Here is a 24,816-nt window from a genome sequence, read left to right as displayed (position 1 = left end):
TGATAAATGCTTATCTATCACCGATAAGAGATAAGAATCGGATATGCGGATTTCGCGGGACCGTTGTAAACCGCGCGTAAACCGATCCCGATATCACCGATATCACTAGTTTTCTAAAGATTAAAATAATACGTCGAAAATTTCCCAACGCCTTCCCTCGTTTAGAATTTCAACATTCGCTAGGTGATCGCTCTCGGGCGCGGTCGCCTCGTACAATATACCATTTAAAAGGAATTTGAGAAACTGTGGAATGTCTTTTGGCGATTATATTACGGCCGTCTGCTTCAGTCATCAGTCCGGCTGAACAACCCGATTCTTCTGCAGGTTTTGGTTATAACGATGGACCTTAGGAGAACAAATCTTTGTTGTCAGATATCAAGTTTGCGACTAAGGCGCATGGTCATAAGATGACCCCCAACGATGGGGAATTGGAGGGACGCCCACCTTATATCCACGTAGGTGCTACCTACTGTCGCATAGAAATACGTTTTCTTAAGACTAACTCCTGTTCTCAGTCCATGATCGCTGGAGGGCTTGGTGGGACTACTGGTGATATGCTGATGCACTCGCTCGATACCGTCAAAACTCGACAGCAAGGCGATCCTCACTTTCCGCCTAAATATACCTCATTAGGATCATCATACTATACAATATGGCGACAGGAAGGGATTCGACGTGGGTTATATGGGGGTTGGCTCCCAGCCATGATGGGCTCGTTTCCCGGCACCGTTCTTTTCTTCGGGACATATGAATGGAGCAAGCGGCATATGTTAGACTACGGCATTCAGTCCCATGTCTCCTATTTAATAGCTGGTACGCACTGGAATTACCCTTAGTGGAACCTGTATTTTTTACTAAATTGTACCTAGGCTTTATCGGTGACTTCGCTGCATCGATAGTCTATGTCCCTTCTGAGGTTTTGAAGACCCGCCTTCAACTTCAGGGACGATATAACAACCCTCATTTCAAATCCGGATATAACTACCGTGGAACATTTGATGCCGCGAGGACTATAATTAGAACGGAGGGGTTTGCAGAGCTATTCTCCGGATATAAGGCAACTCTATATCGAGACTTACCATTTTCCGCTTTGCAATTCATGTTCTATGAGCAATTTCAGAGCTGGGCCCGACAGTATAAGAATAGCCGAGATCTCGGAGTTCGATTAGAACTTCTCACGGGAGCTGCCGGCGGAGGACTTGCTGGTGTTCTCACTTGTCCCCTTGACGTAGTAAAGACTCGATTGCAGACACAGATCGACCCAGTTCCAGTTGTAGGGAAACCGAAAGATCGCTCGGCTAAAGAGACTATGTCGGGACCTAAAGATACAACAGCGAAAGAAACCCAATCTTTGCCTCCACGGAAACAGCAGCAACGTCCTATATCAACCTCTTCGCCTTCAACACATACGCCGCGGCCGGGCGCCATTCCATTAGACGAGGACTCGATATTTAGGGGTCTCAGATTAATCTACAAGACAGAAGGTTTTGGAGGATGGTTTAGGGGAGTTGGGCCACGATTCGTCTGGACTAGTGTACAAAGCGGTTGCATGTTGTTCTTATACCAGACCATCTTGCGAAAATTAGAAGTATGGCTTCCGATAGAGAGATCTGATATCTCAGGTTAGATCACTTGAAAGGGTCTTTTCAAGCTGGAGTCCGTGAAAGGGGAAAGGGGGGTTATGAAGAATTGTAACAACTCAACACATCTGCACGGCGTTTAAGGATGATAGGTGGGTTCAAGGAGGGCGACAAAAGAATAGATATTACGATGAATAGAAATCTCCGGCTGTTTAATAGATATAAAATATGGGGTATCTGAACTACGGTATTACACATAGAGGATTTTTTACGATTTTGATTGTATTTATAATACCTCCAGGGGTATGGAATAAAGAAATTGGTAGCGACGATGAAGTTATTGTAGAGAGCGATATCGCGCTAAGTGGGGGTTTTAAAGTTCTTGATAATGTTAGGTAAGCTAATCCGCGCTGCCCGCTACAAGCTACAATAATCCATAGATCCAATTAGATTTGAACGATCAAATTGATGGTACGATTCAGACATCAGACATCAGACATTAAATATTGGATGAAAGCTCTTCAACTACCAGGTACCTACTAGGTATATTCTTGACCTCATTTTGATCGCACATTTAGACAGACAGTGTCGGTACTGTCTTCTCATAATTCTTCGTTTCAATCCGACTATGGAATAAGATAATGTCCAATTCTTCTTCGATATGGCGAAGCACATCCTAAAGCCATGCCGCCCCCCGTACCTGTGCCGTCGAAGGCTGCGATCCATGCCCTCCGAGGTATTGCTTTTGGTACTTCATGCGCCATTGGCGTGATAGTAGAAGATCGAAGACGGCGGATTAGCATATTGAGAACCGCCGTTTCGAATGGAGAAAAAATAAAAGCAGCAAAGCGCTACCATGGAGTATCCGCCGTCGCAACACCACACGAAGAACCCTCTTTCTTAGAAGGAGATGATTCACACCGACCCCCACAAAGCGATAGACCTAGAAGATACATGGACTTTACTTCACTCGAAGAGGAGCCCCAAGAGAATTCCACGCAATCGCCAACTTCGAGCATAGTGTCCGATACATCTTCAGAAATGCGAAATACTTTCGAACGAAAATCGAATATAAAACTCAGTATACCATCCAAATTTATTCATGAATCTTCGCGAATGGACCTCGCTCCAGCCAAGAAAGTTCGCATAAGAAATGAATTTGCCGACGCTGTCAAAGTGCTCCTGAAAAACAAGGAAGAGGATGGGTTAGACCGAGCCCTTACGAAATTCTTCGATGTGTCTCGATTATACTATTCCTTTCGAGACTTTGACGAGGACTGGCTTACCATTTCTGCTGAGCTTTCGCGGGCGTGCCAGGCAAAATCTAGATTAGACGACGCAGCCAAAGTCCTCACTACCACCATTGATGCTGGACCGCTCGACGAAGACCAATTTTATGCCCACGATCCTTTGCCTATCCTAAATTTTTATCTACATGAAAAACATGGGGATGGACGTTGTCCTCCGGAAACTATCGCCGCAGCTACACATATATTTCTGGCCAGGTTCAAAGACCAGCCCCGCTTGCACACCCCGGAAATGGATTGCATCGGACGGGAATTATTTACTTATACTATCTCGATGAATCAGCCGACCGTCCTCCATGACATATATTGGAGAATCTTTGGATCTGCCGTTTCTTCGACCGACTTCACAGGATGGGTCATCCGGGAGTTTTACCAATACAAAGACTATAGGAGTGTCATTAGATATTTCCTGCTCAATTACTCCAAGATGAGTCCGACGAAGGAGTGCTACGACCAGACAGTTGATTGCGTCATATCCTCCGTGGAGAACTTAAAAGCCTTGAAAGCTAGGCAGGTAATTGAAGCCCTTGGACGGATGGAACCTCCACCTACAGTGCGTTTGCATACTCGTTGGGTTATGAAATCACTACATGCCTTCTGGAGGCGTGACGAAGACTTTACAGCAACCAAAGAATTTTTCGATGACATTGTGTCCTGGGGTGTGATGGATAAAATATCCCACCCTCAAGGTGTATATTGTGCAATGGTCGAGATCTCCGTCAGAGCCAAACAGGATGAGATAGCAAGGTCCTACTCCGAGGTGCTTATTCACAAATTCCCTCGGATGTTTTACGATATTCGTCTAAGAGGTCTCATAGCCCTAGCGGCAGCTAATGCCGGGAATTGGGATGCTGTGTTTGAGACCTTTACTGAGATGCAAGCTCTCAAGGCGAAGCGGGACAAGGAGTATAGCATGGCTTTTATCATGGTACTCAAAGTTTTTGCGCAGACCCATCCCGCCGCCGAGGTTCGAGATTTCGTATCGAGTTATACCACCGATTTAGGTGTGCGCCTGCATCGTTATGCTGTCACGCTCGTTGCAAACAAATTCGGAGAATGTCGCGATATGACAGGCTTCATATCATGGCTCGCATACTGCTGCAAAGTTGGGTTTGCTTTGGACTCGGGTATCTGCAACTCGATTCTTTATAATTGTTGGTCCGTTTTCAAGCTTTCTTATCCCGAACTTTTGGAACTTTATTCGAAACTTCGACAGCTTGGTCCATCTCTCACTGATGACGTCACACGGAGAATTTTGAGCCAAGCGAGTAACACCGCCAGCAAAGGTGGCAGGCGAATAAGTCGGAGCCGGGGATTGCATTTAAGGACTGCAATGATGAACGAACTGGCATACAGAGGGAAGGCGATAGATCCGCGAGACGTTTTCGAAGCTATGAATCGGGAACTCCAATTAGAAAGACCAGCAACGGCAATGAGGATTTATAAGCAAGCCCTGAGTTCTGGGATGCCCTCATGCGAGCACTGTCTTCGCTTAGCTGTAGTAGCTTCCTCAAAAAGCCCCAAGCATGGGTTTGACTGTGCGATGGCCCTCATCCGGACTGCGTACAGTAAAGGTACTGACATTACCTCGGCAGTGGCAATGTTCATCAAGCTTCGTCTTGAACAACTCCAAGCCAACGCGCACGACCTCCAGATTCACATGCGGAATTTAATCGGTCAATTCGAAGCAGCGAACATTATCATCCAACCAGGGGTTATAATAAAAATGGCGATTATGGTTATAGATGTAGGCCAATTCGAGAAGGGGCTTTCATTGTGCACTTTCGCGATGAATCAACATGGATTCAAGAATTTCGCTTTCTCGAGACAATGCATCAGAGCCATGCTGATTGTCTACCTGAGGCTGCGAGATGTGCAAGGGATGAAGAAGCTCTGCCGTGATATTCTCGAAAGCGAATATGCTACAGACAAATCCGTGCTATCATATCTAAGATCTACCAGAAGACTCGCTGTCAAATATAAAGACGCTTCAGGAAATGCTATACTGGATATCCTAGAGGGTACCATCGGCGGGGCGACGAAGCAGCGGGCAGAAACCAGGGCAGCAGGTGCAAAGATTGCCCAAGAGACTCTACGGATCATGCAAGACGCAGTTTCAAGTATGCAAGAAGGCTTGAAGCCGAATACGTCAAATGATCCTATACACTAATCGCAAATCGCGACTGTCGGGCGTGTGGAAATAAGGATACATGCAGAGGCGAGCTCTCCTGGATTATCAGGCGCTCCTAACTGCTTTTACTGAGTTCTTGAACATACCTACATACATACTAGGGTCAGCGCTTTCATCAGATCAGTCAGGTCAGTCGAAGCCATTCAACTGACCTGATTGATTAGTCAGCAAGTAGTGAACTGATCTGATCAGATCAGTTAGTCGGATTGATCAGATAACTAATAAAAGTGGGTACGCACTAAGCTCTTTATACTTATTAAAATATTTATTTTGAAAAGGTACTTAGGTACTTCTTCTGTTTTATTTTAGCTAATTAGAACGCGTATATAAGTGGGACTATAACAAAACACCAAACTAACGCTACTAACAGTCGAAAAAAATAACGATTTAAACTGATCAGTCGAAAAAAAAAGGCAATCTGGACTGGTATTGACTTAGTCTGACTAAATCAGGTCAAATTTCGGACTGATTTGGTGGGAGCGCTGACTAGGGTACCTAGGTAGTTACCTACATATAGATATTCATCTTGTATATAACTGATGTGAATACATAAGTACATACCAACATAGGTGTATGGTGAAAAATACATACATACATATTACATACCATATAAATATTCGTCACGTTGTTCTGTATGAACTCGATCGCATTTCAGGGGCGTTCACATGTCTTTTGCGTGTAACGTGTTTAACATGTTTAGGGTTCAATAAACGTCTCTTGATTGGATGAAGGAATGTGGGGATAAATGGAGATTTACTTATGTAATACCGCCCGGCGGTATCCAGCAATTTGGCGTCGGGCTTGGCATAACATGTGCCTGCAAGGAACATGAAAAAATAACGTTTAGTCTAATAGAAGGTTAGGAATTGGTCGTGTCGAACCCTGACAAGCCTGATAAGGGGCAGAAAATGAATATCACTACATATGGAACGATGAGTCGAACCATCATGATCTGAGAGATCGCTTTTTTTCTAGCTTCATTTTCCCAACCCAGACCTTATTCGCCTTACGCCTTTACGTGAGGAGGGCCCCTAATTACAGTCGAAGCTCTAATAAATATTCACATTTGCCAACTCATTAGCTTAATTTTTACTCTTCAATTCCCTCTTCCGTCCCGTAGATCGCCCCGTCGAATCCTAAAGTCATAATCACGATTACCATTATCACGAGCGGGTTCCTAGACTTAGCTAATACGATATAATTACCTATTCACCGTTACCGTCACATTTACCTTAATCCGATCCAACTACATCCGCGAAGCCCGCACCCGACCACTTCCAAGCAATTCCTATGAGCGAAACTCTCATCGTCTTAGACTCGCTTGCCGAGCGGAGGTCTAAATATCACGAGGCCGATGTCGTAGTTGTCGGTGCCGGCGTCTTCGGATGCGCCATAGCGTATGCCCTGGCCGGGCAGGGAAGGAGCGTAATTCTACTCGAACGATGGATGAAGGAACCTAACCGCATCGTCGGCGAGCTCATGCAGCCAGGCGGTGTGAATTCGTTAAGAAAACTGGGGCTAGGACACTGCATCGAGGACATCGACGCCGTAACATGCAACGGATTCAATGTCTTCTTCTACGGAGAGAACGTCCGCATGCCCTACCCCCAAATACAAGGACTGCTCGGGATGGACGGCGGAAAGGCGAAAAAGACTGGTAAAGACAAGGAAGACGGGCCCCGACCCCAAGGCAAGAGCTTCCACCACGGCCGATTCATCACGCAGCTGAGGAAGTCGTGCCTTGAGCACCCCAACATCAGCGTGTTCGAGACCGAAGTCGTGAGCACGATCAAGGGCGACCACAACCCCGAGATCCTCGGCGTCGAGACGCGGACGACGAACGCGACGACCGGCGAGAAGGAGAAGGACTGCTTCTTCGGCCAGCTGACCGTCGTCGCCGACGGCTACGCCTCCCGCTTCCGTAAGCAGTTCATCCCCGAAACCGTCCCCGTCGTCCGCTCCAAATTCTACGCCCTCGAGCTTATCGACTGCCAATTGCCCTCCCCCGGCTTCGGCCACGTCATCATCGGCGCTTCGAGTCCCGTCCTCCTATACCAGATCGGCTCCCGCGAGACCAGAGTCCTAGTCGACGTCCCCGAGAAGCTCCCTGAAGCATCCCCAGCTAACGGCGGCGTAAGGGGCTACATGAAAAACGTAGTCCTACCAGCACTCCCCGAGAGCGTGCGCCCATCATTCAAAGCCGCGCTCGAGAAAGACACCAAGATCCCGCAGAGCATGCCGAACAGCTGGCTCCCGCCGACCCGACAATCAGTCCCAGGCGCCGTAGTCCTCGGCGACGCGTTCAACATGCGACACCCGCTTACCGGTGGCGGCATGACAGTCGCGCTGAACGACGTCGTGCTCCTCCGGGACCTGCTCGCCCCGCAGAACATCCCCGACCTCGCAGACACGCTCGCGGTCCGCCGCGCCATGAACGACTTCCACTGGCAGCGCAAGCGCCTCACGGCCATCATCAACGTGCTCGCCATGGCGCTATACAGCCTCTTCTCCGCGCGCAACGAGGAGCTTGCCAAACTCCAACGCGGGTGTTTCCATTACTTTAAAAAGGGCGTCACCCGCGATCCCATGGGCATGATCGGTGGGCTTATCCCCGATCCCCTGGTCCTCGCGTATCACTTCTTTTCGGTGGCTTTTGTGGCGATTTGGCTGGATTGGAGGACGACGGGGCTCTGGAAGGTCCCGGTCTTGTTCTGGAATGCGTTTTGGATCCTGTGGACGGCTAGTGTGGTGTTCTTGCCGGTTATGTACCGCGAGTTGCTTATCTAGCTTGTCTGGGGTGAGGTGAGGTTGGAGTTGGGAGGGGGGAGGAATTAATTGCCCTGAAGCCTACGATACATGTGCCATACTTCATCTACGAGCGCGTATTTCTCGACCCTGGTGAAAAGGGACGGGGTATGGGGAGTGGGGATGAGTTCCGATGCTAAACACATACATACATACACGCATGTCTTCTCTGCTCGATTGTCAGATCAGATAGCCTTGGGAAAATAGGTAGACATGTCCGGCGTGGCGTGGGACGAAGAATGATTAGAAGATAGATTTACGGGTTGATGTATATAGCCGAATACTTAATTTTAATGATTCAGAAGTACTGAGGTTGGCCTTTATTGTTGATTTGATAATCGTGCCCTCTTATATGATGTATTGTTGTCTCGATATTATGTCGAGGGATGGGCGGCGTTGTGAAGCTGAGCCCTTTAGCAGAGATATCCATAACGTTGTGATGGGATATTGTAATCAACTACCCATATCTTCTATTTCGTTCATCCCCAACTTACGAGTGCCATATTCATAATCTCCAATAGTACCTAATCTCATGTCAATTGCTAGGACTTCCAATTTCATCTTAAGTTACGAAGGACTCAGAATCAGATCACGACACTGGCAATACAGATCCTTAACAGACCAGAAAACTTAACGGAATTTATATCATTCATTCCATCTGTATAGTGTATGTAAAAGCCTACGCCGCGCATAACCCATGCCGCCTTCCATCATAAAAAAGGCAGTTCAGCCAGTCATCTAGCCCATATAAACCCATCCATCCCCCAACCCATCCCCCTACGTCAACCGTCGTCGATAAACCCCCATCATCCAACTAGCCCTCAGCACTGCAAGGCCAATAGCCATCTTGACACTGTCCTGGATGACATTAAGCTTGCTCCCGCCGACCTCGTGCCAATCGATGGGCACCTCGGCGACCTTAATACCAGGGCTGCTACCAATAACAGCACCGTCATGGCCGAGCACCGGGACCGCTGGCGCCGACTCCGCCAGCATCAGCATCTCGATGTCGAAGATCCAGCCCTCGGCGTGCATGTACGGGACGATGTGTGGTAGTGCCGCGCGCGAGAAGAGCTTGAACCCGCACTGGGTGTCGCGGATGCGCGAGGTTGCGGGCGGAGTGAGGATCATGAGGACCAGGTGGAAGGAACGCATGAGGAAGTTCCGCAACGCGGATCGCTTGACTACGGCTTCGCTGCCGACGAGGTGGCCTCGCGATCCGATTGCCACGCCCCGGTTCGCGCCGTCGACGACCTCCTCGCACCCTTCCAAAAGCTTACCTAGGTCCCCGAACTTCGACGCCCCGTCCGCGTCTGCGAAGAGCGCGTACTCCCCGCGCACATGTCGTAGACCGTGCGTTACGCCCCCGCCTTTCCCACGGTTGCGCTCTAGTGTTATTACTCTCAAGATATCGTGGAGCCCGTGCTCACGCGCGAATTCTAGCGCGACCTGCGCGGTGCGGTCTTTGCTGCCGTCGTTAACGACCAGGATCTCGTAGCCGGAAAGGTCGTCTTGCGGCGTATTCTGTATATGTCGTCTTGGGGAGCGCGCGCGCGAGGGCTGGGCATGGCGTAGATGTGGGTGCGGGTCGCGGCCGAAGGTTTTGTCGAGGTACTCGACGGCTTCCTTGAGCGTGGGTAGGATGCGGTCTTCTTCGTTGTAGGCGGGGAAGACTACGCTCATGCGTACTTCGGCGGGGTCGATGGATCCCGTGTCTGCGATGTCGAGCTGTGTCGGGTCGTCGTTTTGGGCGCGGATCTCGCTGGCTTGACGGTCGGCGAGCCAGCGGTCGTGCCAGCATGGTAGCTGTCGCGTTGCGGTGCCGTTCGGGGTTGTGGTTATGTAGCTCTTTTCGGATGGGAGTGCGGGTCGGGGTTTGGGTGCGATGAGATGGAGGATGGCGTAGAGCTGCAATTGAGTTAGCTTGGGTTGTGTGTAAGAAGCTTATATTGATTATGGGATGCATACACTATAGAAGGCGAAAATAACCAATGCTACAAAGGCCGCGAGTAGGGTATGAAGAGGTGTCTCGCTCAGGGTCGAGATAAGTAAATCCATGATTGCGATCGCAAAATGCGACGAGATGTTTAACTGCTGGCAAAGAACGTTTACATTGGGAGTATGTTGTCAAACAATACTCGTCTTGTCTCACCACGGTTCCTCACTAAGGAGGGACGTAGTTACGTAGACAATTGGTAAATTGTTGCATCTGTCACGACTGAAATGAATTGAACGTTGAAATGTTTAAGTTTGTTCCTTGCAACGCAGAATTGGTAACAGGTACTGCGTCGGGAGCTTAAGCTTAACACAGTAGCAGCTGACGACGCGGATGAAGAAGCCACGTCTCTAGGGCTAACCAATCACGGTTGCCGGGTACTTCAGCACTGATGTTAGGGGTCAATCACCTATCCCTGTTGAGGTTAGCGACCGGTAGACCCCTAGGGATCGACGTAATCTCCCCGCAATTACACAGAGGCTCTGTCGTAGCTACGTAATCCTAGCTCTCAGCCTCAGTTCTTTATGCCTTATGCCTTCCAAGAATGTTTCGTGGCATTGGCAAATGAAGTTGCGATTTCCTCTATACGAGCAGAGTGTTATTGCTTACATTATGTACCTCTAGTTGGCTGGCTACATGACTTACTACTGGAGATAAACTTAATCCGATCAACCATTCAGGTGCTTATGTAAACGTTCTATCTAGGATATCTTTGATTCTTTATCTTTATTTATTTGGGACATTTAGTTGAATTTGTCAGAGACGGTGTTGCGGGGTTTCATATATTCATTTACTTAACCACACCCCGATTTACCTACGCTGCTATGACTAGGTATGTAGCATGTGAAGAAGGGTTGAATGCTCATCTGTTTCCATATACTATCTCATTAGTACACTAGGAACATCTCTCTACAACTCGATGGCTTATCACCGGTGATCTACTGCCCAGGTTTCAGTTTACTAATATTTCAACGAAGGTACCTAGGTAGGTAGGTATCCAAAATGACTTGCAACACTTAGGTATATATCAAGAAAGCCGATGGCTAAGTATATCTCATTTGCCAGCAGCCAAGGATTTCCCCAACCTATCGGACGACTCCATCTTGTTGTTTCTTTTCCCATGCAATATTTGCCATTATTGATGGAGGCGTCCTATCATATATCATCGATCAAGCCCCGTCTCTGGTTACCACCGTGTGGCTTCACAACATGTACATGCAAAATCGGACACCACTACAACCCCAAAATATATCGTTTAATATGTTGTTGAGTTTCAGGTGATGTGGTCACTGACGAGGCGTGCTACCACCGTCGTAGTGAAGATACGTTGATCAAATGACTGGCTATCACCGATCTTGGACAGATCGTGCCCCGTGATAGGTTTATTTCGGCATTGAGAAATACTCTTCATTGGACAAGACTTTGACGTTGTATACAATATCTTGGAAGTTATTTATGTGTGTTGCAATCGTGGTAGTATGAGTCTTATGACGTGATTGATAGAATCTCAAAGACTTGAACACCTACTTTTATATATACGCCATTGAGATTAGTGGCGCACGATACCAACCTCTTCAACCCAGGATGTTCAACCCGGTTTCAAACGTGTGTATGCTGAATTAGGAAGGCCTTCGAAATGAAATGTAATAGGTCAGATGTAGTTATTTCTTATTAGTCTTCTGACTGCTTCTGAGTAACCACCCTTCGTTTTCAACAACTACAGGAACAGCCGTGTGGCCGCCGGACTCGTATTCGCGATTGGCACTTACAAGTCAGAGCAGACGAAGACTACCTAGGTAAATTTGTTTATTTTCCATCTGCCAGTTCTGTTGCCACGTGGAACGGTTGATAAGGCAAGGACACCTACCTAGTAGTGAAGAATGCAATCTACCTAGTAGAGATAGATTTCTTTGAAGATAATTATCCTGAAGTACCTAAGTCCTAGTATGTTTCGGTGCGTTGGCGTTGGTCATTCAGCAACGCCACATATCGGCCGAGAAGAAAAAAAGCCCCCAAGTAGTAGCGTTGGCGTCAGCCCCTAAAACTATCGACTGCAGGCTTTAATAGCGAATATAGGTGCCTACAGTAGCGAAGATGCGGCTGGTATTTGCAGCCAGCTAGGTCTATCATTGCAGTTAAGTTCCCTAACGAATCCCCTGTAGACCCCCACGGCTTTATCGTGGCTCTCCAATCGCGTTCGTTAGCGCTTCGGGTCTCCTCGAAGCGAAGCGAGATCGCCTCAGGGATCGATATGCGTGCGAACAGCGCTAAATAAGCAAGTTAAATATCGGTCCCGGATATAGGGAACTATAGGTCAGGTTGCACAGATAAGACGCCGGACAGAGGTATTTAATGGAAGAGATAGATACGTGCTTTCAGCTGCGGCCGTGTTGGCCGGAATTGTTCTGGAATGGGAGTATATTAAGCGAGGCTTTAAAAGGTGCTGCGCATGATACTTCGTGGTGTTGCATTCAGGGCTGATGCGCCGAAGTCTGCTTGCTTCAGGTAAACAGTAGCTCGCAGAATCGCTTGGCGGTACTTGGCATACCGGTCAATAGGATGTCCGACATTATGCTTCGTGGCATTCCCTCTGTCGTCAATGGCTAGAAAGATATTTTGGAAATTCGGGGCTATTGAAGCTTAGAAGCAGGAAATATGGGTTATGTATGTAGTCTGGAGATAAGACTCTTATGTATGTGGATTTTTCGAACACGGACTTGCGCCGGGTTGAGTGCTTTTGTCCGCTGACTGTACATATCGTCGGTTGCTTCTCGGCGTCTTGGATAGAATATGTTTGTTTTGAGGGAGGGAAAATTCGATAGATCAGTTTCGGAGCTTACAACGCAATATAGCTCGAACCACAAGCTGAGCTAAGATTACGTAGAACGAGTGAGATTCTAGATCTCATATGGCCCTTAGTTCGAAAATCAGGTCCGACCTATAGCAGCCGACCTCAATCCTCTTAGAGATCTTAGCGCGCACGGTTTCCATGATAGGTGTGTGTACATTCGGGACGACCCGATCCTCCCCTGATTTCAGTGTCACGGTTTCAGGATAAACATCCTCTCGATTTCACAAGGAACTATGATCAAATCCTGGCGTCCATCTCCCAGTTAAAATGTTTTAGCTGATAAAATGTCTCATCGGGAATCACAAAAACAATGGTCGTAATATGCGAGATTAACATGGTAGGTATGGATGGTCAGATTTATGTTAAATATGAAAAGATATAGACAAGGAGAGATATGGAGCCACGTATGTCATGGCATGTACATAAGATAGGCAATCTAAGCTATTCAACAAGTGAAGATGTTATCCAAGTCATAATGGTCGTTCCCCAATTTGCGAACCTGGTAGCTAGGTAGCTATCTAATATCTATCCGTATTAACCCGTTAGCTCAAGAACTGAGATTCCTTTTCTTGCACCCGCATGATTTTGGGCGGCGGCTAGGTATAATATGACAAAACATATGGAAATATAGGCTGTCGTGATATACATGATTATAAAGCATCTCATGCTGCTCTTTATAAAAAAAGGTTCATGATAAAGATGCTCATAGATGATATCGCGGTTTATAGTGTCGGATTTTAATATTATTCGTAAATATTGAAGGATGGATGGATCTTATTGTCATCCATGACTTCGTGTACTATTAGTGGTCCTTGTTTATTATTAGTGTGCAGTGATCGTAGGTGTTTTGCTGTTAGGTCGGAGCGAAAACCATCCTTTCCGACTCGGTTTAGTCTCTTTTATCTCCGGGCTCTTGCTCAATTTACCGTGAGACTTCCGCACGGATCCGGAAGTTGTCACAACTGTAATCTCTTCGACCTTTTGTTGAATAGTATTGTCGACCTTATCGAAATTACTCGCCGTGGGAGTAATAGCACTTAGACTAGGCCTGGCAGGACGTACGGTTTCGGCAGACATCCTGATGGCGTCGCTATTTGGAGGCTTCGATTTAGATAGTCTACGTCTCCTTCTCTGAGTTGGTGGCGTCTCGGGAGTAATAGTTTGTTTGCTGGTCTTGGTTATGGAGACATCTGTGGAGGATTGTATTTGTCCCGTTGAACTTCGTCGTGCTGACTGGGTATGAGATTCGTCTATAGTAGTGGTTTTTTTGGACTTTCGTTCAGGGGATATGCGATCTTTTGTGGTGGGTGGCGTCGATAGGGGTTCAATATCGCTAGGAGAAAAGGGAGATGCAATGGCGAGGCCGATGGAAGCGGTCGATGAAGCGGTGGAAAAATGACCAGAAACCGTCGATGAAGAAGCCGTCGAGTTAGAACGTTCGGTGACAGAGGCAGGCGGGACAGGCACCTCTGCGACGGGAACCCGTCTGCTTAAAGGACGAGGTGCTGAAAAATATGTGCTATGAGACCGGGGTGGATAGTATCTATCGACCTTTGCTGCCGGCTCATTACCCGTCCCTGCACTAGTGAGAGGTGTACGGTAGGATTTCTCGCTGGAGGAAGTGCTCTGCTGGGAAGCGCTAGAATGATAAGCGATACTCTGGGGCCGTCGATTAATAACGATCCTGGTCTTCATCTCTAGATCATCTTCAGAGCCACTAAGATTTCCCGTGCTACTATCTTGGGAGACATCTATATAAGAGTCAGCTGGGGTGTATAGATCTCGAGCATATGGTTGTTACCTTTGCTTGATACGGTACTGGAATGCCTTGGGGATCGTCTCGGGGCTGGTCCGATCGATCCGGGGGTCCGTACGTGATCGAGTCCCTTCCCTTTGGTACTTCCTCCGTTTACAGGCTGTGTGAAGTAGTCAGGACCTTCGTGGAAATTTGCTAATTGATCACGCCAGGACGTAGGCACGTTATTGTAGCTGTAGTTCCTAGGAAGAGGTACGACAGGAGTACCATAGACGGACGCGTATGAAACATATGATAGCGAGCTTCCTACACGTGGTAGTCCCGTCGTGTTGGGATCTTTAGCCATTATGGCAGTCCTTCGTTTATTCTGCTCCATGATTCTAGGTCTGTCGGCATGTTTCCAGCTTGAAGGAGCTCCTGATAAGGCATCACTGGCAGCATGCGAAACTACATGCCTGTAAGGTAATTTAACGGCCTCTTCCTTGGCTCTCTCAGCCTGCTTTGCGTTGTGCTCTTTGGCTTGGGCGCGGCCTCGCTTTATTAACGAGAAGACCGACATGGCGAATTTCGGCTCAGTGGGAGGTTACAGAGCCGAAGCAAACTCCGGGCTCTGGAACGAAGGCTTGGAGTGCGTATGTAATGCCCAAAGTCGCAAGTCGATCTCAAGTCGAATACAGGATCCGTCGGTGATTACACCGTCGATTGAACCTCGAAGGGAAAGGCGCCGACGGTACTCCAAGATGTATAGGTAAGCTTATAAGCTTGTGACTAGGTAAAAGGCAATATAAAAACTAAGGGAAGGGCGGATTCGTAACGAAAACTTGAAAATCCTAAAAACATGAAACGAGGCTTGGTATTCGCCCTACTCGTGGAATAGGGACAAGAGGGAGTAAGACTAATGATGGTCGCGTTACATCAAAATCCCAGTATGTGAGTGCCTAGAGAAAAAGAGCATGAACAGGTAGCTAACTGAGTGGCGGGTACGAGGCGCTTAACAAGAAAGCACGGCCAGTACTGGAGTTATTTCGAAAACTAAAACCTAAGACTAGACCTCGAAACTTCGAGTAGGGCACGGCTATCTTATGTGAACAGGCTCGAGGATACATAGACTGGAGCTAATGTACCCTGATATAAACTCTGGTGGCACTCGTTAGGATACTCGATCGGGGCTGGAATTTTAAGATTGGCGTAAATGGTTGGATCTGGCGTGATTCTTTTTTGGCCAAATACTTATTAGATGGATGGCTGACTCTCCGAGTAAGGGGCACACAGGACACTCGTTGTTACCCCAACGAGGCAAGGTCTGTTCTGCTTATCGTGTACGATGCAGGGTCGTATCGCTATTTCATCCCACGCCCGGGCGATAGGTTCAGCGTAAGCACCGCACCTCCAGTTATACGACGCAATGCCTAGGACCCGTACACACTATTATGGGTAGGTACCTAGGCATTACCTAGGCATGTAAGTAACTAAACTCATAAGCGAATTCAAAAGACAATAGCAGCACGGGGGAGGCGAATGAGAAATGAATAATTGACCCATGTATCCCACGAACAGAATTGGTTTGCATATGCAGAGATAGATGCATAGGCAATCCCAAAGTCTCGTATTCCGGCCAGATCCTTAAGCAGAGCCTTAGTTCGACCAAACAGTGGCACCATGCGCCTAGCTTCAATTCAGCTCATGTACTGCGTAGCTTCTCGGATCTGAAAGTCTAAGAAAGATAGCTGCTAGGTGGGAATCCAGACCCTTGGGTTCGCACGATACAGCTGCTACGTTGGCACATTAGCGACCCATATTCGGGCATGTTGTTGTTCGCTATCGAATATTGATGATGACTAGACCCCGACCGCTGTTCTGGCTGTTTTAGATATCAGTACGTTAATGCCACATCGAATCTCACGAAACAAAAGCATTGATGCTGAGATCGTCGTCTTTCCGAGATTAAGTGAGAGCATGACGATATACTGTAAATTATTCTGCGATTCAGTTTAGCTAAGATAAGGGTAAATACTTAAATATTGACTATTATTATTTTTATTTGCTCCTTGATAGGGAAGTAAAATGGGATGAAAAGGTTTAAATCGGAAGAACCCCACACAATAAGCTCATAATCAACAATATTTGCTTACCTAAGTGCTACTTCGAGGTCAAACCATACGTCAGGAACCACATTTAATGGCAATTAAGTTTCTAGAAAAAGATATTCTTTTGGTGATATGACAAGGAATTTCGAAATTCCGATTACTTATTAATACCATCATCTCCCACCTTTGCCATTTTTGCAGTCTTATTAGAGCAGCGCGGTGGTTATGAGAAATCAAGTTTCTCATAATCATTACAGCCTGCTTTTCTCCGTAAGACTTAACGACCTAGGCCATCAGACAAGGCTTAAATGAAGTCATTGGCAAAGTTGGATGAGATAGTATTCCAATTGCTTTGGATGTTGGACTTGGCAGAGATTGAGCAGGTTCTCTGTATATTTTACCAGAAATTGACGCGTCTATCAAATTGGAATATGTGTTTAGGAGAGTCACGACGACATGAGTAGCTGGTTGTAAGTTCTAGTAAATTCTTGATACCCGAGACTATTTCTCCCACGCGATCCGTCGAACCAATTCATATCAAGGAAGTGTAGGAGGTTATATTAATAACTTAGCGTGCTAGGTAAATACAATAGATAGATAGAACGTGAATTTGACTTGGAGCGATGGCAGATTTCTGAGGAATTGAGGCAAGTGGTAGCTTACTACCAGGCCTGAAATAGTAGAGATGTTGAACACATGAGTGGAGTTTATGAAACGTCTTAGTTAACTTTTATCGTGATTGAAAGTTCGCTCACCATGTTCGGATGATTATCTCGTTTTGTTTTTTTATTCGAGCATAAAAAACAATTCTATCTGGTTACGATTTCCTTTGTAAATAGGTAGATATCCCCTAAAGCATGCTGTTTCTTGTAACACGTGGGTTGCGCTTGGCACATCGTGGTAGAAATCCATGATCTGTACATCGTTCAAGTAGCTACTGCCGGCACTAATAAGCAAGGGTGATAAGTTAGTTCGCATCAGGTGCTGATCAAGCGGCTATAAATATTTGCTCAGGTTTTGAAGAGGATCGTATATGAACAACGACACATATGGATACGTTTTGTTTAATATTTCACAGATTGTTCCTACTAAGGTAACGTATGTAGTATGACTATGTTACAAAGTCGTTAGATATAAATATTTCTAATGAAATATCACAAAATTCACCTAGGTACGTAGATGATATAAATAGGAGGTATGACCAAATCCCCCTCTGCCAAGACCTTCAATGTTTCCAAGCAGATACCGAGTACATGTCACTACATGTGAACCTAGTATTTAACATAGATGTTATGTGTCTGTGCGGATCTCCTCAAGTACCTTTTAAGTATATGCTAGATTGGTAGGGACCCATCTTTGTAGCTGCCCCATCAATCGAAAGCACGGACCATAAGTCCGCCCATCTTAGCAATCCGAGGGTGTCCAAAAAATCCCGACAAGTCGAAAACTTACCAATTTAATCCTAGCCAACCTCTCCTTTGGTAGGCAAATATTCGTCGTCGTCGTAACTTTGGAGGAGTTCATGTTTCTCATGAGAAATGCATGCATTATCTAATTGAAGTCGACGATTATAGGATTATTTTTCTATCCATACCAGGTGTCGCCACCGCCATCTTCAATCCGTTGGTACCTATCTTACGTCTTTTCGCGCTTCGCTTAAAATACGTCACAACCCGATCTGAGCACGACCCCCAATGTGAACCGTACTCTTTGAACCCCCCTAGCCATACAACCATACTGCCATATCAATCAGACCAGTCAGAATTAGTTAAGGCAGTCTCCAGACAAAATCCAATCTAGACCCTGTCGCACGGAAGGACAATCCTGCCCTGGCTGCCTTGCCTAGCCCGACTTCTCGACATTTACATCTCACGTCGCCTCACTCATCCCAAACCGCAATCCCGCAATCCCATCATCCACACACCACGAGCCACAGAGCCCCATCTCTGTCTGTCCGTAATCAACCACACGCTACACCTTGTCTTTCTCTCGGCCCGCTCGTGCCTTTTTTTATTTGATAGTCATCATCCTCGTCTTCCACCCCTCAACCTATCCTTTTGTCGCGTGCGCGCCCGTCAATTAGCGCGCCAATATCGGGAAAAAGTGGCTGCGCTCACTCTTCTCAGCCAGGCCGATACCGAATTATCTCTTCAACAACATCTGGCTCTTGCACCGGACCTCCTGCAATACAATCGACTGGCCGCCGACACCGAATCTGATACACCGTTGACGATGGCGGCACAGCCTGTGCCTCATCTGTCGACGGACAAGAAACGAGTGAAGGTTTACGAGTTGCGCAACAATGACTGGTTTGATCGTGGAACCGGCTTCTGTACAGCCGCCTTCAATATTGTAAGTGCTTCTATTATCGCGACGCGCCTCGCGCAAACGATAGTCCCCCGTCGCAGTTTTTTCTATTTATTTTTATATAAATACTCTTCCCAACATAGGTATAGCCACTAACGCGACCAATGCTCGTAGTCCGAAGATGGCCAGCAACGAGAACCGCGAGTAATCGTAGAGTCCGAGGACCACCCTGATCGTGTACTATTAGAGACGAGAATTTGTAAAGAAGATGGCTTCCATAAACAGCAAGGTACGTTAAGGATTCAACAAAACCCCGTTGTGCTGCCTGGTCATTAACTATTTTCTCCAGAAACGTTGATCGTCTGGACCGAACCAACTAGTGGCGTGGATATGGCCCTTAGTTTTCAGGAAGCTGAGGGCTGCGCCATAATATGGTACGATTCACCTCAATCCCCGACTGGTCGCCGAAGATGTCTGTAAGGGAAAAAAAGTTGCTAACTATGTTGCAGGAAGTTCATCAATAGTATTCAGCAGCAATGCCATTCCATGAATGCGCCAGGTATATATCCATTAGCCCCCATTGACGTGGAAAGTTGCTAATCTAGTTGTATCAGAAGACAGCCTATCTGAAGATCTCGCTATGGAAATGCCAAATCCTGTCTCCCTCCCACACGCTTCGATGGCTAACCTTGCCGAGATCGAGTCGCAAATGCGCGGGTTTAGCGGAACTGCTAATGGTCGCGATGCCCTCACCAAATACGTACTAACCGAGAACTTTATCGGCAAGCTGATTCCACTAGTTTCTGATGCGGAGGACCTCGAAAGCCTGAACGACCTACATCGTCTTTGTAACATTATGAAGATCGTCATCCTTCTCAACGATACGAGTATCATAGAACATGCGGTATCGGACGAGTGCGTGATTGGCGTCGTAGGCGCTTTGGAATACGATCCGGATTTTCCTAGCCACAAAGCTAACCATCGCCAATGGCTCGAGGGCGAAGGGAGATATAAGGAGGTCGTGCGTATCGAAGATTCCCAGATATTAAAGAAGATCCACCAAACATATCGACTCCAATACCTAAAGGATGTCGTGTTGGCACGCATTCTAGACGATAATACTTTCTCCGTCTTGAACTCGCTCATCTTCTTCAACCAGGTCGATATCGTACAACATCTGCAGTCCAATGCGACATTCTTGGCCGAGCTATTCAACATATTCAAGTCTCCTCTACCCACCGATCCGAAGCGTAAGAAGGAGGCGGTGCTTTTTATCCAGCAATGTTGCGCAATTGCCAAAAACCTTCAACCTCCCGCTCGCCAGACTCTGTATAACAACTTTCTCGCCAATGGCCTTCTTCAAGTCATTAACTTTGGCTTGCGACACGGCGATGTGGCTGTCCGAGTTGGCGCTACCGACATATTGGTGTCCATGATTGACCATGATCCACAGATGATTCGAGCCATGATATACCGGCAACTTCAAGACAAACAGCCGCCTCTGACGGACTCACTAATCGACCTACTTTTGGTAGAGGTTGATCTGGGTGTTAAATCGCAAATATCTGATGCGTTAAAGGTGCTTCTTGATCAGGGCCCGCCACCTCAACAGGAAACATATACAAAAGCGAATGGTGAATATGGTGTCAGGAATGTGTCCAGGATACCACCGACCGCAGACCCACAACAGGATAATTTCCTGAACTGTTTCTATGAATTTTCGGCAAGCAGGCTATTTCAACCCTTGATTAACCTGCAAGATAGAACCAGCATGGAATTTACAGTCCAGCAAGCGTCTATGTTCACGTATCTGATTGAGATTCTCTGCTTCTTCATCCGCCAACATCAACACCGCAGCAAATTCTTCGTTTTAAATAACGATATTGTCGTGCGCATTAGCCAACTTCTAGGCTGCCCCGAGAAATTTCTGAAACTTAGTATGTTTTTCGTGGATGCCAGTTCTAGTTTAAAGCTAACTTCTCTACAGTTGCTATCCGATTCCTTCGTCAGTTAATTAGCCTGCAAGATGAGTTTTATATCAGACACGTGTCAGAGAAGAAGGTCATTGGCCCAATCCTTGACGTTCTCATCAAAACCATGCCGAGAGACAACTTACTCAGCTCCGCATGTTTGGAGTTCTTTGAATTCATCAGGAAAGAAAATATCAAGGATCTTGTTAAGCACATCGTCGAGAACTATCGCGAGAAAGTACAAGCGCTTGCCTACTTGGATCTATTTAGGACTATGTTGATCCGGTATGATCAGACCGGAGGTTTTAGCGTCAACATGGACTATTATATAGAGGTGGATGACGAACCTAGGAAACGGCAAAACATCATCAACCCAAAGACGGGGGCTTTAATGGAACACCTTGTCATGGACCAGGCCGAGGAGGAATATTGGAACACATCGGACGAGGAAGACGATGTGCAGGGAAGACCTGGGGGGCGGGCACCCATGAATGGAGGGTCACCAAACGCGAAACCGCTAGTTGACTATGCATCAGATGAAGAGGGAGACGAAAATTTAGAAGCTGGAGCACTTTCAGCGGATGAAGATAGACAAGATGATGGGCCAAGGAAGACGAGCCAAAGTTCGAGGAATGTCGCCCCTCCACTGGAGCGTTTGTCTGAAAAACGACGACGTGAAGAGGACGAGGAGGACGATCTCAGTAAAATGGTACAGCACAAACGTCGAAATAGCACTTCAGCTAGCTCTAATTCCTCCGCTGTGTCTGGTATCCTGAGGAAGAAAAAGAGTATGTCCAGTGCTCGAGATGCCGGAGGTGGCCCAAGAAAGATCGCCATTAGTCTTTCTCCAAACATAAAGAGCGGCAACGTACAGAGCCACGGTCGATCGGATGGCGAGGCGTGAAGAGGGCCAGAATCGACTAATTTCAATACCTCCTTAACGCTCTGGCATGATCGGGGTTCGGTATATCTATAATGATAGGGAAAGGGGCCGGCGTTTGGCGAGAGGATCCTTTTTTTCGAGCCCGCGTGTCTGACATGGATAAAGCCCAGGTGCTAAGGAAGGCAATGGAGGCGAGTGGTTATCCCGGGTCAAGACCAGTTTCGTACGTTTAACCAATCTACATATCGAGGTTGGTGCTGTCGAGGAAGTTTAGTTAACAAAGTGTGTGGCCTACTGTGTAACCTGGGTTCCGCAGGCTATGGAAATGTCTCGTCAGTGTACTATTAGGTATTGTTATGAGTTACCCCTGGCGAATAGCCTGGGGTCTGGTGATACGCGATCCGGGCAGAGATTGATAGGCGAGGTAACATAAACAAAATCAGAAATGCAAAGATAGTTCGGTGATCCATTTTTGGTCTCGATTTGGGTTAATTCTTCATGCTATGCGTCTAGTTTTATTGATTCGTTGCGAAATAATTGTCTAGTCAAATGCCATCTAAAGTTTTGCCTCCGCCTCGTCACCAGGTGAGGATATCTCGATGACAAGCTTACCGAATTGTTTCCCATTTTTCATGTCATCAAATAAACTGTCGATCGCCTCAATGTTATCCAACCCCTTTACAACACGACTAACGACCGGTCTTATCTTGTGCTCCCGCACAAACGCAACCATATCCCGGAACTCGACCCGCGACCCCATCGTGCTGCCCCGGAGATCGATGTTCTTCATCACGGCCTGCATCGTCCAATCCATCTTCGGACCCATCGTCATCCCATACACCGAGATCACGCCACCCGGACGCACCAGCTTCACGGTCTTGGACACTATATCCCCGCCCGCGCCGTCAACCACGGCGTCGAGATAGGGCCGCGAAGCGGGTAGCTGCGCCAAGAGCTGCTTCTCCCAACCCGCCTCCTTATACGATACTCCGCCAGCGGCGCCCAGCGCCTTCGCACTCTCGAGTTTCGCGGGCGAGCTGGAAGTCACGTAGACATTACACCCCAGCGCGACGCCGAACTGCAGCGCGGCTAGGGCCACGCCGCCCCCGATCCCGGTTATCAGGACATTCTTGCCCGCCGCGGACGCCGCGTCCCCGTTTAATCCCTTCGTCAACAGCGCCCGCCACGCCGTTAGTCCGACTAGTGGTAATGCGGCTGCTTCGTGGGACGTCAGGTGGTCCGGCGCGAGCTCGACTTCGTCTTCGGGCACGACGACGTAGTCCTGGCCTGCGCCGGCGTAGAGCACCGATCCGCCGATCACGCTGAACCGCGTTATGTCTTCCGGCCCGTCGGGTGTTGAGCCCCAGCCTCGCGAGGGGGTTATGAGGACCCGTTTTCCGATGAGGGATGGTGATGAGGGTGCTTCTACTACGCTCCCGGTGCCGTCGGCGAATAGGGGCGAGGTGAATGAGATACCCGGGTATAGCGCTTGCCGGATGAACAGGTCGCGGTGGTTTAGCGCTGCGGCGTGGATCCGGATGAGAAGTTCCTTGGGTCCGGGGACGGGCTTGGGGATTTGGTTTATTTGGAGGCTGTGGGATGTGAGTCTTGGTGGGTTGGAAGGTTATGGGGGGGAGGGAGCTTACGGATAGTAAACCTGACCGGGCTTGCCGTCGATTTTCTTGATGGTTAGGGCTTGTGGCATCTTGGACGATGTTTGAGGTTGATTAGTTCATGTGATCACGATATTATCAAAAAATATAACTGGAAATGTCTTGTCTAGATAGTTGAAAGTCTCACTTATACCCCTTTACGATGTGAAGGACTACTCGATGGAGTTTACGGAGTTCCACTTATGATGCTTTCATTTGTCAGCTAGCGGACGTCACACAATGTTTCTGGGGTAATTTTCTCCCCGCAATATTATACAACCTCGGTACTTCTAATCTTGGTATAACGTTCACAATTGTACAAGTTTACGATGAGTATCTATGAAGTACTTTTTGTCAAGTACATCCATTGATGTGTACCGTACCTAGTACATATTCACAACTTAGGTGCACCTACTATAAATATTTGAAACTTGCGGGAAAGTATGGGGATCGAAGACACTGTTCTACCTAGTAGTTTCCTACGAATAAGAGTGCCCTGTTCGAAGATTGCTTCTTACAACTACCATTCTTCCGTACCTAGTAATAATCGATGGTCTAACTCAGTGAGCTTATTTTTCTAAAGAAAAAATATTGCTAATTCATTTCCTTAATTACGAATTCAAGACAAAGGCTGCGGCACTAATTCCGTGAAAGCCACATGTCTTTGCTTGAGTTCGGCTATGGGACCGAAAAATGACGATAGGCAGTCCGAATCCTACTACCACTCTGAAAAAGAAGGGTGGCATCTAAGAACTAACCAAATTTATTTTCCGATACGTCTCCCGCGGACGACCATCATGTGGCACCACATCGAATTCAGCCACGGCAGTGATCGTCGATTCAATGGTGACATCTCACTAATGAGTAACTAGCCGTTGAAGTAAGGGCAGAATCTGGCTCTACCGAATACCTAGAGTGATAGGCAATTCGAGCTATTTTAGCACGTGTACCCTGTGGTATCGACCATCGCAGCATGGTTCCAGGCCTTTGGGACATTATTTAGCATTATTTCCACAGCTCATAGTGGCTGCATAATGCCTGTGCCAATAGTATAAGAAATCTGAGACCGATCCAAAAGGAATCCTGTCAGCCACCAACGTGGGTGAATGACGATCCTATGGACGCTGGAAACATATTTACTTCTAAATCCATCAAGATTTTATGCCACAGGAAAAGCAGACAAAGACGAGCTATGGATAATTTCCAAGCTTTAAAAATGGGAGATTATATGACTCGGTTGAACGTCAAAGACCCATAATATCGCCACGAGGTCCCCACGTAGTTCGGCGAGGCGCACGGATAAGATTCATGCGAGATCCCCGAAGCGAAGCCCTGTAGTTTCTTTGATCGCCGTCTACTCGTCAGCCTTAAGGAAATTTCCGAGCAGGATCTGGGGCTTGAACCATCATGTTTCACAATAACGCTCGAGAG

At 47.4% G+C, this 24,816-nt stretch overlaps 7 protein-coding genes across 7 annotated transcripts; 4 read left to right on the top strand and 3 right to left on the bottom strand.

Moving 5' to 3' along the window:
* Positions 1 to 94: 94 nt before the first annotated feature.
* On the top strand, positions 95 to 1,852 carry GGS22DRAFT_13609 (mitochondrial carrier). The gene is made up of 3 exons (XM_047958592.1): positions 95 to 455; positions 516 to 813; positions 870 to 1,852. The coding sequence occupies exons 1-3, from the start codon at positions 408 to 410 to the stop codon at positions 1,625 to 1,627; spliced, it is 1,104 nt and encodes a 367-aa protein (XP_047824271.1). The 5' UTR covers positions 95 to 407; the 3' UTR covers positions 1,628 to 1,852.
* Positions 1,853 to 2,030: 178 nt separating this feature from the next.
* On the top strand, positions 2,031 to 5,402 carry GGS22DRAFT_150896 (uncharacterized protein). The gene has a single exon (XM_047959382.1). The coding sequence runs from the start codon at positions 2,265 to 2,267 to the stop codon at positions 5,055 to 5,057; it is 2,793 nt and encodes a 930-aa protein (XP_047824270.1). The 5' UTR covers positions 2,031 to 2,264; the 3' UTR covers positions 5,058 to 5,402.
* A 505-nt stretch (positions 5,403 to 5,907) lies between these two features.
* GGS22DRAFT_150894 (SE-domain-containing protein) lies at positions 5,908 to 8,162 on the top strand. The gene has a single exon (XM_047959381.1). It carries the CDS (start codon positions 6,369 to 6,371, stop codon positions 7,863 to 7,865), a length of 1,497 nt encoding a protein of 498 aa, XP_047824269.1. The 5' UTR covers positions 5,908 to 6,368; the 3' UTR covers positions 7,866 to 8,162.
* A 266-nt stretch (positions 8,163 to 8,428) lies between these two features.
* On the bottom strand, positions 8,429 to 10,201 carry GGS22DRAFT_150893 (glycosyltransferase family 2 protein). Its single transcript, XM_047959380.1, has 2 exons — positions 9,852 to 10,201; positions 8,429 to 9,791 (listed from the first exon to the last, which is right to left on the bottom strand). Exons 1-2 carry the CDS (start codon positions 9,939 to 9,941, stop codon positions 8,661 to 8,663), a joined length of 1,221 nt encoding a protein of 406 aa, XP_047824268.1. The 5' UTR covers positions 9,942 to 10,201; the 3' UTR covers positions 8,429 to 8,660.
* A 2,849-nt stretch (positions 10,202 to 13,050) lies between these two features.
* On the bottom strand, positions 13,051 to 15,509 carry GGS22DRAFT_13569 (uncharacterized protein). The gene is made up of 2 exons (XM_047958580.1): positions 14,532 to 15,509; positions 13,051 to 14,481 (listed from the first exon to the last, which is right to left on the bottom strand). Exons 1-2 carry the CDS (start codon positions 15,043 to 15,045, stop codon positions 13,553 to 13,555), a joined length of 1,443 nt encoding a protein of 480 aa, XP_047824267.1. The 5' UTR covers positions 15,046 to 15,509; the 3' UTR covers positions 13,051 to 13,552.
* Positions 15,510 to 18,557: 3,048 nt separating this feature from the next.
* On the top strand, positions 18,558 to 22,022 carry GGS22DRAFT_13558 (DUF625-domain-containing protein). Its single transcript, XM_047958577.1, has 6 exons — positions 18,558 to 18,925; positions 19,055 to 19,169; positions 19,230 to 19,314; positions 19,390 to 19,439; positions 19,495 to 20,817; positions 20,868 to 22,022. Exons 1-6 carry the CDS (start codon positions 18,806 to 18,808, stop codon positions 21,752 to 21,754), a joined length of 2,580 nt encoding a protein of 859 aa, XP_047824266.1. The 5' UTR covers positions 18,558 to 18,805; the 3' UTR covers positions 21,755 to 22,022.
* A 203-nt stretch (positions 22,023 to 22,225) lies between these two features.
* On the bottom strand, positions 22,226 to 23,562 carry GGS22DRAFT_150886 (oxidoreductase). Its single transcript, XM_047959379.1, has 2 exons — positions 23,380 to 23,562; positions 22,226 to 23,325 (listed from the first exon to the last, which is right to left on the bottom strand). The coding sequence occupies exons 1-2, from the start codon at positions 23,436 to 23,438 to the stop codon at positions 22,290 to 22,292; spliced, it is 1,095 nt and encodes a 364-aa protein (XP_047824265.1). The 5' UTR covers positions 23,439 to 23,562; the 3' UTR covers positions 22,226 to 22,289.
* Between the last annotated feature and the right edge of the window lie 1,254 nt (positions 23,563 to 24,816).

This window comes from Annulohypoxylon maeteangense (assembly GCF_022496945.1).
Source record: "Annulohypoxylon maeteangense strain CBS 123835 unplaced genomic scaffold GGS22scaffold_1, whole genome shotgun sequence".
Taxonomy (NCBI): Eukaryota; Fungi; Ascomycota; class Sordariomycetes; order Xylariales; family Hypoxylaceae; genus Annulohypoxylon; species Annulohypoxylon maeteangense.
The sequence above is the reverse complement of the archived record's forward strand: the minus strand, read 5'-3'. Positions and strand labels throughout refer to the sequence as shown.